Source organism: Staurois parvus, unplaced genomic scaffold, assembly GCF_062004578.1.
Source record: "Staurois parvus isolate SC_StPar_1 unplaced genomic scaffold, SC_StPar_1.0 ptg000129l, whole genome shotgun sequence".
NCBI classification, from domain to species: Eukaryota; Metazoa; Chordata; class Amphibia; order Anura; family Ranidae; genus Staurois; species Staurois parvus.
This window is the reverse complement of record NW_028317925.1, coordinates 6,263,897-6,279,741: the sequence shown is the minus strand read 5'-3', so window position 1 is coordinate 6,279,741 and position 15,845 is coordinate 6,263,897. Positions and strand designations below refer to the sequence as shown.

Here is a 15,845-nt window from a genome sequence, read left to right as displayed (position 1 = left end):
TTCTTCGGTCATCCACCACAGTTGTTTTCCGTGGTCTTCCGGGTCTTTTGGTGTTGCTGATCTCACCGGTGTGTTCCTTCTTCTTAAGAATGGTCCAAACAGTTGTTTTGGCCACGCCTAATGTTTTTGCTATCTCTCTGATGGGTTTGTTTTGTTTTTTCAGCCTAATGATGGCTTGCTTCACTGATAGTGACAGCTCTTTGGATTTCATCTTGAGAGTTGACAGCAACAGATTCCAAATGCAAATAGCATACTTGAAATGAACTCTGGACCTTTTATCTGCTCATTGTAATTGGGATAATGAGGGAATAACACACACCTGGCCATGGAACAGCTGAGAAGCCAATTGTCCCATTACTTTTGGTCCCTTAACAAGTGGGAGGCACATATGCAAACTGTTGTAATTCCTACACCGTTCACCTGATTTGGATGTAAATACCCTCACATTAAAGCTGACAGTCTGCAGTTAAAGCACATCTTGTTTGTTTCATTTCAAATCCATTGTGGTAGTGTATAGAGCCAAAAATGTTAGAATTGTGTCGCTGTCCCAATATTTATGGACCTGACTGTACGTTCCTCAGATAGTTAGGAAGCTCACACGTGTTAATATATTTTAAGTGTATTATTTCAACCCCATCTTATTCTCTTCCAGCTGCGGAGAATGCAAGAAATGTTGCAGAAAATGCAGCAGCAGATACAGGAACAGTGAGCACTCATCCCAATGGCACTTAACTCTCACATTTCCTGACCCAAAACCCATCACTTCAAGGACCAGTTTGGAGATGGATGTGGTACCCATGGACTCATTGCAGTATCTTATTTATTGTTCTTAAACACCCGTCCGGTATGACTCCTCCCTTGGTTGACTTTCCTGATTTCTCAGAATTTCCCAACAAAAAAGCCAAGCACTTCCCAAAAATAATCCTGTTTACAGTCCGGGCATGCTTACTATGCAGCAAGAAAATCTTCAGTACATCCTGACGTGTTGGAAAAAGGCATGGCAGCCCATTGTGGGAAAGCATCCACTTGGACATACTGGAGGATATAATGTAAAGGTTTAAATGACCATTCCTGTCTTCTGCATGGCTTCGACCTTAACATAAAAAAAACAGGGTGGCTTTTGGGAAGGGAGGGGCAGCTCAATAATAATTTTTTTTTTATCAACACCATATCCCTGATCTAAGAGAAGCTCTTGTTAATTTTTGTTTGTACAGTGTTGCAGTATCTTGGACTCAGGACTTGTTTTGTTTTTTTGCTGTATTGATGTTTACTCACAATAACTGTTACTCCACGAGTAACCTGCTAATCATTAGAAGCACCAGAGAGGAGGTAGTACCTCTGAGAGCAGTGCAATGGGATGCACAGAGAAGACATTGGTTTCCTAACTTTATGCCATACCTTGATATGCACTGGAAGCGAAAGGTCAACAATAACCAAACCAGTCTTAAATTTTGTTGTGAAGTCCATTGTGTCAGCCAAGTGTAGATACTCAATACAAAGTTGGTACTGGTCTTATATATTACCACCCAGTACCTTTCCCAGTGTTTGCCTTATGTAACTTATGCAGCAAAGCAGATGAACACGTACAGCAATGCCTTCTTTCAAATAATGCGCTTTAGTGAACACTCAGCAAACTATGGGGTTGATGACGCTGACTGGCAATTAAGGGACCAAACATATCATAGCTAATTAGCATTATTAGTGTAAGTGTCATTGTTTGTAAGAGTATAAACACACAACTGAAAACATGGTTCTAGTTGGAGTACTACAAAAAGAATGTTTAATAACATTTTTTCGGAATGGCTCATATGGAAATTTGTAGGGACAGTCTAATGATGCTCACTGAATTTATACATCTGCTTTTATAAAAGCCTGATTCCAAGTAATTTTTTTTTTGTTTTGGATAAAATGGGAAAGCATTTAAGTCCCTGTCTAGCGTTTACTGCTTTCCATTTCCCTATTTGAAAGATTTCCCCTCTTGTCTATATCATTGATGTCAAATGGAAGAGGGAGTGGGAACAAATCTCTCCAATGGAGATACAGAAAGCTATATAAATGAATGTGGATAATGTAGAAATGCTGTCACGTTTTATCGTGCTCTTTTTTTGAAGATTTCCTTCCACTTCCAAATTGAGTGTAGGTAGTATACTTGCCTTATGTTTAAGGCTTGCTCCTGTTAGGGAGATACTGTATCCCCTCATTTTCTTTCCTGATGATAGGTGCCAGATGGAATAGGGGTAGGGACATTTAACCCATTCCCTCTAAAATGCTTTGATTTGAGTTTTTAAATTTTTTAAAACCTGCAAATCGTGACAGAAAGATCAACTGGGATAAGTTTACCTGAAAGATCCATGTAAAATAAGGTTCCATCCTATCAATATATTTTTTTGGAGAAAAAAAAGATCAATCACAAAATGAAAGGCAACATTCAACCAGGCAAAGAAAAAGTCAGGCTATATTCACTTTAGCCACTTGCATTTGGTTCATTGAAATACATGGGACATTATCTGGGAAGCCAGCTTTTGGGGGTGATTCAACATAGATTCCAGTGGCCCTATTTCACATCAGATGCAGTGCAGTGCATTTTTAATCTGCATCAAAAATGCATGGACAGTGTTTAATATTGATTCCAATGGCTCTAGTTCATACAGTGCCGTGCCTTCCAGTGCAGTCAACACGTTGCTTTTTTTCTGTATGGAACACATCTGGAATATAGCAGAATGCGTCAAAAATGTGCATGCAGAAACTCATCCAAATGTAGAATTGTGATGTGAACAGGCCTTCAATGTACTTGTATTTTACATGCATTTAGACTCATTTAGAGTATCTAATCTGCCCTTGGATGCACACAATATTCTCTGAATGCAGCTATTTTTAAAGACAGGAAAACGCAGTGTGAATTATACCATTTCAAATAATTTCATGCATTTATATGGGTTTAGTAATGTCCAAAAAATTCATCTAAATGCCTGTATGTCATTGCTGTATGAATGAGGCCTTAGATAAGTATTATAGTTATTATTTGTACTACAACATAAAAGAGAAAAAGGAGGAAGAAAAAATTGTTTTCAAAGCTGAAAACACACTATGAGATATTGGTCATAGTATAAAATATTTACAAGTGTTATGCTAAACAAATACATTGAAAAAAAAACTACAAAAAAAAACTGGAGTTGGTTACTTAAGGAAAATAGGCTGTGCACTGCAAGCTCTGAAATGAGGCTCTGCTGATTTCTTTCATTCAATCAGGTGCAAGCAAAAATGCTATTTTTGTTATTGTCCTTGCATGTTTCTCTCAGATCTAGAGCAACTGCACTTTCAGTGTACTTGGAGAGCGCTTCCAAGTGCACCTGGAGTGCACAGCCTATTTGCCTTTAGTAAATCAACCCCAATGTGTCAATATGTAAATTATACAAATGAAGAACAATCCACTTATAGTATATCCAGTCAAAGTCCCTTTATACAGGTAAGTGAGCAAAGCTCCGCCACTACCACTTCCTGGAGAAACCACCACCTTTAATGTATAGATGTAAGCTTACCTACAACAATGGATCCTCTAAAGAGCGGTCAATATTGGCTCATATATTAGTCATCCAGACCCCATCACGTCTGCTGGCGTTGTTCAGAAACTTCCAAAATGTTCTCCTCACCTCATCTCACCTTCCAGCCAACACTGAAAAGGAAATGAGACAGACCATACAGCATAAAACACTTTTTAAAAAGTTTATTGGTGCTTAAAATAACACAAAAGATAAAAGCAATTGTGCAATAAGAGAAAACCTCCTAGCTGGCATACACAGTGTTTTACAGTCACTTCCGGTTTACGTGATGACGTCAGCATGTCGCTCGGTCCAACATGGTCAAATTTTGTTATTCCTATTTTCACATATGAATTTGTTGTAGTTTCTTTTATTCAATGTATTTGTTTAGCACAGCACTTTATTTGTCCATACTGTGTGCTTTGTACTGGCTTTGCTCATGTCTTAAACTGAAATGCATCTCAAAAGCCCATCTCCATGTCTCTGGTGGGCGAACCATTTAAAGGTGATACAAATTTACTTGAAATACAAACAGATCATGTACAAGTACATGCACAGTTCACATTTGTTCTGCAATTCCATTTTACTTTGCTGATTCACTGCACATTTGAACTACAGTAAAATAAGAGATAAATTAGGAGGTGTCTTGTAGGAATCATAAACAAGGGAAGCTTGGCACACGTACCTCTCAAGCAGCTTTTGGGTCACAGTATGTGACTAGGCTTCTTCAGTGAGGTAGGAAAAAAATCTGGATATTTACAATGCAGTAGCCATTAGATTTGAGTCTGCTGTAGTCTGCTAAATTAAGAGACCATTCCTTTGCACTCCTAATTAAGGCAGTATGTGTCCCCATCTATAAATGGATGGTTGAATTAAAACCCTAAAACAACTAGAGACACTCTGATTGCATTACCCTTCCAGACACTATTATGCACTTAGAAATAATCTATACTTCGCAGTTACAGAGCACACCTATACACTGCTTTGTGCACTATACACATTGCTCTGCCATGCACCAATATGTTATTACATATAATTATTTCTGCTTTATACTGTGTTTGAAGGGCTCTTTTTTGATTGTGATGAAAGTGCTGGTTTCTAGCCCATGTTGATCCACATGAAACCCATTCAAATACACCGCTACACTCTGCACAGCATATCAATAATCTGTGATCTATATTTATGAAACACAGAGCAATGTTCAAGGTACAGTCTTTCCCATCAATTAGATATTTTTTTATTGTTCTGACTAAACTAATGTGATCAAAGCTAGAATGACTGGTAGGGGTAGTTCTGTGCGCTCTCATTAAAATATCACGTCTGTCTTCTCCTTCCAGGCCTGTAGGGAATTAAGGGGTTAAGCAAACCCACTGCCTGTTAATCCGGTGCCTCTGACACCTTATATATATAAGGTGGACCACTCTGCCCCACTGTCTAACAGTAACTCACTTCCTCAAGTGCATATCTACCCAGTGACTATTTTGTTATACTTATTGTTGCTGTAATTAATGTTTACAACCTGAGAATCCTAATAAACCTTGAAAAATACTACTCTGCATTATAATGTCACTTTTTCTACCCTGGCCTTTTAGTATTTTTCTAAAGCTTCTTTCACAATTGCAGCCAAGTTTGGGGGGCTGAATACAGGAGATTGATCCACGTTTTTAGCCCCCCCCCCCCAAACCATCCACTTCCAAGCAGCATGTTGCCACTTGGATGGGTACACACTGCAACAATTTTGGGGCACTCTCAAACTTTCCCTTGTAAGTAAATGGGATTGCCCTGCAACAATGAGCCAAATACTTTCCGCGATGACAAATTGCCATTCAGAAAAAACAAAATTGCATCAGCATGGCCTCCTGAAAACCTGCAAACCTTTCAAGGGGGTGATACACACTGCTGTAACCATGAAAGGAGCCTAAGACAGTGTGAGTGTTTGAGTACGTAAAATCTGTATCCTGACAAGTAGAAATGTATTAGCAATAACATAGTGCTGGGATTACCACCTGTTCATGACCACAATGCTCTATATTTGTGGCTGCTAAATACAGATAAGAGAGTTCTCAAAACTCACTGTGCCATGGATCTGCTTAATTTACTGGCAACAAACTGTTAAAGCCCCTGTCAGTTTATTGTTTTTCTCTGTGTCCTGTTGGGGTGATTTCCTTTCACTTCCTGTCCATGGGACCCAACAGGAAATTACAGAAAATCTTGTTATCTTTTTTTCATTTTCGGGATGTGAGGGAGGAAAAAATTATATCTGATTTTACTGCCATTGGAGGCTCCACTGGAGAGATTCCTTCTTTTCCTGTCTGGTAACTTGGGATAACATGGCAGCATACATGTGGAAGTATGCAGCCATGAATTGGCCCAAATAAAGGAAAATTATGGTAAGTATTTGATATAATTTTCTGTTTTCCTGGGGCCAGCATGGCAGCATACTACCATATGTGTGCTGCCATGGAATGGTGCCAGGAAAGAAAATTAAGGTAAGCACTAGACACAAGTTTCCATTTTCTTGGAGTACATAGCAGGACACAGGCAGAGGTGTTTTGGAACCGATGGTTATGCAAACAAAGCTGTAAGAACAGCTTTATATAACCACTATCAGCAAGCCTGAGCCTGGGTTCAGACATTTGCTGTGCGGGATAGGAATCGCACAAGGTTCCTCTTTAAATCACATGCAATTCTTTGCAGTGGAATTTGAGCCCATTCGCTTTGTATGGCTTAAATCACACCGCATCCACATGAGAAAGGTGCAAGCAGCACCTTTTTTGTAGCACTGGAATCTGATAAACACCCTTACAATTCTGGCAATCACACTGTATTTTGCAACCTGTTTTTCGGGTGCCGTTAACCTAACATTGACACCTGCAGCAAATGGATGTTGTGCTGGAAGTCCACACGATTTTCTGCGTTTTCCTGCACTGCATATATGTAAACCTAGGCTCAGGTTTTCAGCAAACAGTAATAGGTGTTCTGTAATGTACTTCAAGACAAGAATTTTACAGCTAGGACAAACAATCTATTTTATTAAAACCTGTCCCTGGCCACTTCTAAATTGTCTCATTACCCATAACAGCTTGATAAAAAATAATGTTGTTTGGCAAAGAACATATATTCCACCTTAATAAATATGCTACCAAAATTAGGGTGTGCTGTAAATTGCCTCCAGCATTGCTCATGGTTCTTCTTGCTGGTGGCTGCCATTTTGCTGCAGCCCAGAGTCCTAAGCAGCAATAAATCTAGGCTGTCAGAAGTTCGGCCTCTAGTGACCCTGATTTTCAGCACAGTGCCAAAAACATAGAGAGCAACTGAGCATGTGCAGAGCAGGGCCAGACAGTGTATTACTGGATCTTAAACAGTATATTATTATTATTATACAGGATTTATATAGCGCCAGCACTTTACAATATAAAGGGAGACAACACAGCAACAATACAGTTCAATGCAAGAGGGATATGAGGGCCCTGCTCTTTGGAGCTTACAATCTAGGAGGTATAGACACTTATGTTTAACATTTTACATAGCTATACCTGCAAAAGTGGCCATTCTGAAGTCATCTAGCAGGACTTAATTTTCTGACTAAAGTTGCACTTTAAATCAATTTAAAGTTCTCAAAAACGTCTCTGCTAATCTGGTAACTTCTCTCATAATTTTTTAATGAACATATGTTTGAATCCCTACTCTCTCTCTCTCTAAATGTTCAGTGCCAAATCTGCTGCAGACCTGTATAAATATGTCCCAATTTGCTGCCCTGGATTCCAGACAGCCCGATTTGTTTCTAATTGTCTTTTATTGTGTTTCTGAATTTCTTGATAAATGTCCCTTATTCCCTTTAAATCTGCAACTGTGGAATTGGACCCTTAGCAATGGAATAAGAAACAGCACAATGCTGATTTGCAATAGGATTATATATCAATGAAGAATGTTCACTCTGGAAGGAGCTTTTCATTAGCTCTATATGCAATGGTGATGGTAAATGCTCACAAATAAATGTGTTTTTTTTAGAAAGTGAGTTCTTACAGTTTGTAATCTGTACCCTGGCTTATATAGGACAGCTCAGAAAGCCAAGGAAACATTGGGCCCAGCAAAGTACCGAGTGCACTGGTTATCACATCACAACAACAGTATGTAATCTTCAAAGATGAATTTTCTTGCTTCTGTACTGATTTCCTTACTTGAGTCATTTCACTTTCAATACATTTTTATTGACTAGTTTTGATATTAGAAAATACATACTCAACCGCTATCTTATGTACAAAGATATAACAATAAAAGGTAACAGTCAAAAGCGGTTGTGCACAGACAAAACATAACTGTAGTAGGTGACAACGTAAATGACATGTCAAAAGAACAAGAACATCAACCATATTGTGTCAATAAATCAGCGTAGGGAACAAATGAAAGACTATATGCCTGTGGCCTAGTATCCGACAATGTCAAAGGGGGTTATGGCGTTTGAAATATACGAATGTATAGTCAGGTCGAGAAATACATGGAACACATTGTAGTTCATGAAACATCCCTGCAGGAGAGCCAGTGGGGTGAGAGCAGAAAAGGGAGGGAGGAAGACAAGAAAGGTTCAGAAGAAAAATGTCAAAAGCACTTGAATGTGGATTAGGGGGCCTTTGAGGTTCTGGTGAAGTGATACCTGAGTCATTTCTATTCTCATATTTCTGAAGGAAATTAAAGCAGAGCTACGCTGCATCTGAGCACCACAAACCAGAAATGCTATTTAATTTTTTTTTTTTTTTAAAGGTGTTTATTTACAGTTGCAAGAAAAAGTATGTGGACCCCTTGGGATTACGTGGAGTTTTGCATGAATTGGGCATAAAATGTGCTCTGAACGTCATCTAAGTCACAACAATAGAAGAACACAGTCTGCTGAACATAATACTACACAAACATTAGATGTTGCCATGGTTTAATTGCACATAACATGTAAACATTCACAGTGCAGGGAGGAAAAAGTATGTGAGGCCCTAGCTTAATGACTTCTCCCAGAGCTAATTGGAGCCAGGAGTGAGCCAACCTTGACTCCAATCAGTGTGATGATATTGGATGTGTTGTTGACAGCTGTCCTGCCCTGAAAAAACACACACCTGTTTTGGGTTTACTGGTTTCAAGAAGCACTGTCTGATGTGAACCATGCCTCGCAGAAAAGAGCTCTCAGAAGACCTACGATCAAGAATTGTTGACTTGCATGAAGCTGGAAAGGGTTACAAAAGTATCTTCAAAAGCCTTGATGTTCATGTGTCCACGGTAAGACAGACGGTCTACAAATGGAGAAAGTTTAGCACTGTTGCTACTCTTCCTAGGCGTGGTCGTCCTGTAAAAATGACTGCAAGAGCACAGCGCAGAATGCTGCATGAGGTAAAGAAGAATCCCAGAGTGTCAGCTAAAGATCTACAGAAATCTCTGGCACATGCTAACATTTTTGTTGACACATCTACAATAAGGAAAACATTAAACAAGAATGGAGTACATGGGAGGACACCACGGAGGAAGCCATTGCTGTCCAAAAAGAATATTGCAGCACGTTTGAAGTTTGCAAAAGAGCACCTGGATGTTCCACAGCACTACTGGCAAAATATACTGTGGACAGATGAAACCAAGATTGAGTTGTTTGAGAAGAACACACAACACTATGTGTGGAGGAAAAAAAGGCACAGCACACCAACATCAAAACCTCATCCCCACAGTAAAACATGGCGGAGGGAGCATCATGGTTTGGGGCTGCTTTGCTACCTCAGGGCCTGGACGGATTGTTGTCATTGATGGGAAAATGAATTCCAGAGTTTATCAAGACATTTTGCAGGAAAATGTACGACCATCTGTCCGCCAACTGAAGCTCTGCAGAGGATGGGTGATGCAACAGAACAATGACCCAAAGCATACAAGTAATTCAACAAAATAATGGCTGCAACAGCACAGAATACGCCTTCTGGAGTGGCCCAGTCAGAGTCCTGACCTCAACCTGATTGAAATGCTGTGGCATGACCTTAAGAGAGCAATTCACACCAGACATCCCAAGAATATTGCTACACTGAAACAGTTTTGTGAAGAGGAGTGGTCCAAAATGACTCCAGATCGTTGTGCAGGTCTGATCTGCAACTACAGGAAACGTTTGGTTGAGGTTATTGCTGCCAAAGGAGGGTCAACCAGTTATTAAGTCCAAAGGTTCACATACTTTTTCCTCCCTGCACTGTGAATGTTTACATGTTCTGTGCAATTAAACCATGGCAACATCTAATGTTTGTGTAGTATTATGTTCAGCAGACTGTGTTCTTCTATTGTTGTGACGTAGATGACGTTCAGAGCACATTTTATGCCCAATTCATGCAAAACTCCACGTAATCCCAAGGGGTTCACATACTTTTTCTTGCAACTGTATTTTGCATTTATAAAACACAAACAATAACAGAAAAAAGAGACACATGATAAATGATGATAGGAACCCAAAACTAAAACCGAAAAGCAAGGGTATACAGAAAGAGATCAGAAACAGTTAACAAATTATTGCCAGGCCATGAGTCCTTTACAGAAAACAGTAAAAGTTACAAAAACAACAGCATAACAGATCAACAATCAAAAACAGTCAAACACACAGTCAAAACACACACCAGACACAAACAGCCACACCTGCTCCATCCATTCCCCATATGCACCAGAAGAGATCAGTAACACTTAAATTCCACCCCTCAAACCATAGAACCCTGCAACAGTGGTTGTGATAAGAGAGTATCCCCCCAGAAAGAGTCCGCCACATTCAGCCAAGGCTGCCAGATTTTTGTGAATTTTTTAGGGTAGGCACGTCCCTTATAGATCAGCTTATATTGAGGCAGCACTAGATGGACCATTCGATATAAATGATGTATAGAAGGTGGAGTATCACCTTTCCAGTTTAACAAAATAAGTTTTCTAGCATGAAACAGGAGCAGACATATCCTAAACTGAGTATGAGGGAGAAAAGAATTCAAAATACCCATTTAATTCATTTTTAATATTCAGCTCAAACTCATCCATCCATCTATGTCACAACTCTTTTGAGTAAGGGCAGATGATTCATGTACTTTACTTTCTGGAATCCATCCACCCTTAGCTCTGGCATGCAGGCAGGAGTGTGTGCTTACATGAGAAAACCCATCCACCCTTCCTGAAGACTCCTGGGATGTATGATATCAATTGCCTAGGCCTTGAAAGAAGGAAGCAACTGAAGAAATGTAAAAAAAAAGTTTAAAACAAGTAAATATGATCAGGAGCGTCCCTAGGGTCGGTGTCACCCAGTGCAATAACACTTGATGACACCCCCTCCGACGATCCCCGCAGAATGGATCAGATCTGCGGATTAAGCATACTGGATCGTAGTCCAACCCATATACTCCCCAATCCGCAGATCCGATCCATTCTGCGGGGATTGTCGGCGTGCAACCTATATGGGGTGACTCCAGACCCACTCCACGAAAAGGTAAGTTGTAAAGCAAGCCGACGATCCCAGCAGGATAGAGCAGATCTGCGGATTGGGGAGCATAATGGATCGGACTCCGATCCATTATGCTCAGTCCACAGATCCCATCCATTCTTTACAACTTACCTTTTTGTGGAGCGGGTCCGGTGTGACCCCGTGGGGTAGGTGTCTCCCGGTGTGGCACGCACCCCCCTCACCTGCCTCGGGATGTCACTGAATATGATATCCTTTCCTATCTACACTCACCTGCCACTTTATTAGGTACACCTGTTCAATTACTTGGTAACCCAAATTGCTAATCAACCAGTCACATGGCAGCAACTCAATGCATTTAGGCATCTAGATGGGAAAGACAACCTGTTGAAGTTCAGTATGCATTAGCATAGGGAAGAAAGGGGATTTAAGTGACTTTGAACGTGTCATGGATGTTGGTGCCAGACGATCTGGTCTGAGTATTTCTAAAACTGCTGATCTACTGGGATTTTCACATACAAACATTTCTGGGGTTTAAAGAGAATGGTATAAAAAAGAGAAAATATCCAGTGAGCGGCAGTTGTGTGGAAGAAAATGCTTTGTTGATGTCAGAGGTCAGAGGAGAATGGGCAGACTGGATCGTAATAATAGAAAGGCAACAGTAACTCAACCACTCGTTACAACCAAGGTATGCAGAATACCATCTCTGAACACACAATTCGAACCTTGTAGCAGATGGGCTACAGCAGACCACACCGAGTGCCACTCTTGTCAGCTAAGAACAGGAAACAGAGGCTACAATTCGCAAAGGCTCACAAAAATTGGATGATAGAAGATTGGAAAAACGTTGCCTGGTCTGATGAGTCTCGATTTCAGCTGAAATTGGCGTAAACAACATGAAAGCATGGATTCATCAACGGTTCATGGATGTGCAGCCGACAAGTCTGCAGCAACTGTATGATGCTATCATGTCAAAATGGCCAATATCTCTGAGGATATCTCTGAGGATTGTCTATGCCATGAAGAATTAAGGCAGTTCTGAAGGAAATAAAGGTTCCAATCCGGAACTAGCAAGGTGTACCTAATAAAGTGGCTGAAGAGTGTATTTAATAATGCTTGCAGACGCAGTATAAATATTAAACATAGTCAATCTTGATTGAGAGAGTGAAGTTCCACTTTAAAGTGATACTAAACCCAGGACCCTGCATTCACTATACCTGGTCTCCCACAGTACACAGAACATGGAAGTGCAATTATTTTAGTAAATATAAACTGCTAAATACCTTTTCTCATCAGCAGTTAGAGCGGTCTGGTGACTTCAGCAGAGCACTGGTTAAAGCTTGTAGGAGGAGTTTTCTTTCTGTTCTAGGAAGATGCAAAACCCCTGCCATCTGTCTGGACAGTGCTGATTGACCCTATGCTGATCACATGCACCCCCCCAAAAGAAAAAAAAACCTCTCTAGCAATACACACCAAACTAAGCATGCGCATGTGACCCTGGGTTCAGTCTGTATCAGGTGATCATTTCAACAAGAGGAGGGGCAGAGAAGAAAGGATCAAACAGCCTTTTTACACAATGCAGAGGATTAACCCCTTAGGTTCCACAGTGAGTATAACAAGCATGCTTTACTGCATATACAGTCTGATTTTACTGTTGTGGGTTTAGTAACACTTTAAATCCACCTATGACAGCAGTATGATGAACAAAGAAAACGATAATACTTCTACATAAGCTGGTCCTAAACCGAAAATGACAGGTCCTAAACTGAATAGTAAACGTTAGCCCTGGTTCACACTGAATGCAACTTCGAAATCAAGTGAAATAGCACAATTTCAAAGCCACAGATCATTGCGATTTGTACTTCCGATTTCACTGTGGCTTGCAACTTCATTTATCAGAAGTGAATGCAAGTTGCAATGAAATCGGAAAAAAAGTAATGCAGGAACTATTTTTGAAATTGCGCTACTTCAGATCGCTCTGATTAAGACCATAGATACACATTAGATGTGACTTCAGGTGTGATTTGCAAATCAGAAGTCGCACAGGTGTGAACCAGGGTTTTGGAAAAGTCCTTAACACTGGACGAGATGATTAATAAACATTCTTACATAGAGTTCATTAAAAAAGATGATACCAGATGATACCAAACTCCATCAAAGCCTAAAGGCACTAGCATGCTGTGGCTACAGTAGATTTGTGCCATAATTATGAATACTGTAAAACAGCAGTGGTACCAAATAAATTACATGATATTGTACAGAGGATAAGAATGCATACAGTTAGGTTCATATATATTTTGATACAGGCACAATTTTAGTTTTTTTCAGGTATTTACCAAAATATATTCAAGCTATAGTTATATAATGGATATGGGCTGAACGTGCACACACTCAGGTTTAATTTGAGGGTATGTACATCCAAATTGGAGGAGGGGTTTAGGAATTACAGCTCTTAAGAGTAGCCATCCCTCTTTTTCAAGGGACCAAAATTAGTTGGACAATTGAATATAATCATAAATAAAATGTTCATTTTTAATATTTTGTTGAGAATCCTTTATTGGCAATGACTGCCTGAAGTCTGGAATCCATGGACATTACAAAAGACTGGGTTTCCTCCTTTCTGATACTTTGCCAGGCTCTAACTGCAGCTGCCTTCAGTTGTTCTTTGTTTGTGGGTCTTTCTGCTGTTAGTTTTGCCTTCAGCAAGTGAAATGCATGCTCAATTGGGTTGCAGGTGCGGACTGACAACTCATGGGGCCCCCGGGCAATAGGGGATCATGGGGCCCCTGTGTCCTTGCCCAAACTCAAAAAAGCCTATGAAAAAGGTACCAGTGGCATCTCATGGGGCCCCCTACTGACCCCGGGCCCTCGGGCAGTGTCCGAGTTTCCATATGGTCAGTCCGCCCCTGTTGGGTTGAGATCAGGTGATTGACTCAGCCATTGCAGAATATTCCACTTCTTTTTCTTCAAAAGCTCCCTGGTTGCTTTTGCAGTGTGTTTTTGATCATTGTCCATCTGTATTGTAAAGCACTGTCCAATCAACTTTGCTGCATTTGGCTGAATCTGGGCTGAAAGTGTATCCCTAAACACTGCAGAATTCATCCGTCTGCTTCTGTCTTTTGTCACATCATCAATAAACACCAATGACCCAGTGCAAGTGGAATCCATGCATGCCCATGCCATCACACTGCCTCCACCATGTTTTACAGATGATGTTGTGTGATCATGAGCTGTTCCAAGTTTTCTCCATTCTTATTCTTCCCGTCATTCTGGTACAGATTCATCTTAGTTTCATCCATCCAAAGAATGCTTTTCCAGAACTGGTCTGGCTTTTTAGATGTTTTTTGGCAAAGTCTAATCTGGCTGTTCTATTCTTCAGGCTTATGAATGGTTTGCACCTTGTGGTGAACCCTCTGTATTTGTTCTTGTGAAGTCTTTTCTTGATGGTAGACTTCGACAATAATACGTCCACCTCCTGGAGAGTGTCCTTCACTTGTCTGGATGTTGTGAATGGGTTTTTGTTTACCATAGAGAGGATCCTGCGATCATCAACCACTGTTGTCTTCTGTGGATGTCCATGCCTTTTTATGTTGCTGAGCTCAACAGTGCATTCTTCTTTCCTCAGAATGTACCAAACTGTTGATTTGGCCACTCCTAATGTTGCTGCTATCTCTCTGATGGATTTGTTTAGTTTTTGAAGCCTTACAATGGCCTGTTTTACTTGCATGGACAGCTCCTTTGAACTCATGTTGTAGTTTCACAGCAATAGATTCCAAATGCAAATACCACACTTAGAATCAACTCCAGACCTTTTACCTGCTTAAATGATGAAGAAATAAAGAAAGAGTAGCCCACACCTGGCCATGAAACAGCTTTTGATTCAATTGTCCAATTACTTTTGGTCCATTTAAATTGGGGGGATGGTTACTCTTAAGAGCTGTAATTCCTAAACCCTTCCTCCAATTTGGATGTGCATACCCTCAAATTAAACCTGAGAGCGTGCACTTTCAGCCCATATCCATTATATAACTATAGCTTGAATATGTTTTGGTCAATACCTGAAAAAAACTACATTTGTGCCTGTGTCCAAATATATATGGCCCTAACTGTACCAATTAAGCAGGTTATATTTCTTTAGAAATGTTGGATCTTTCAGTAGAATGAGGTTTCAGATGTTTTTTGCTTTCGGATGTGGTCACTGTGTAAATGACAGGCCAAAGAACTAAGGCTATCAGCAGAGACCAGAAACATCTGCTTTTCCTCCAACAACCACAAGCAGTTGATAAATAATTCTGGAGAGCTATTCCATGTAAGGAGGATAATATCAAGTTCAGATGAACTGAGAAAAGAATAAAATGATATCAATAGTGTGGTAATAAAACAAACTGGATAAGAGAAATACAAAAAATCTGCTATTTAGACCTCCCTAACATGTTACCTTAAAGTCATGGTGGTCCCCTGGGTTCATTTGTTTCTGAATCCCTAATTTGGAATTAGGTTGCAAATTAGGAGTTCTGACTTAACTAGCTGTATATAATCGAAACAAGTCACTTGAAAGGCATTGAACCTTTTGGATCTTTCACGATGATGTAACATGATCAAAGATACTGTATGCTTTTAGCAGCACATCAAAGCTGATCATACCAGTCCCTGTTTAGCAAGTATTAGAAAGCATTAGGAAGTATTAAATACCCTATTCACACATACAGTTCTAGGCTGCGGTCATGGTTCTGCTTTGCTTCTTCTGTGAACTAATACTTTCAACAGGCACTAGCAGAAAATTTACAATAAAAGCCATTTACTATTGTATAATCTTTCTGTTTTGCTGTCATCTTTTGGGAGCTGTCTGTACAATTTACACT

The 15,845-nt window shown here is 40.1% G+C and overlaps 1 protein-coding gene across 5 annotated transcripts in view; it reads left to right on the top strand.

Moving 5' to 3' along the window:
- SEPTIN5 (septin 5) overlaps nucleotides 1-5,090 on the top strand; it is a 97,782-nt gene extending 92,692 nt beyond the window's left edge. For all 5 annotated transcript variants that reach the window (XM_089672485.1, XM_089672486.1, XM_089672487.1 and 2 more), the window contains one exon: nucleotides 653-5,090. In XM_089672485.1, coding sequence (XP_089528611.1) covers nucleotides 653-709 — 57 coding nt within the window. In that variant the 3' untranslated portion in view covers nucleotides 710-5,090. The remainder of the gene's footprint in view (nucleotides 1-652) is intronic.
- Nucleotides 5,091-15,845: the final 10,755 nt, after the last annotated feature.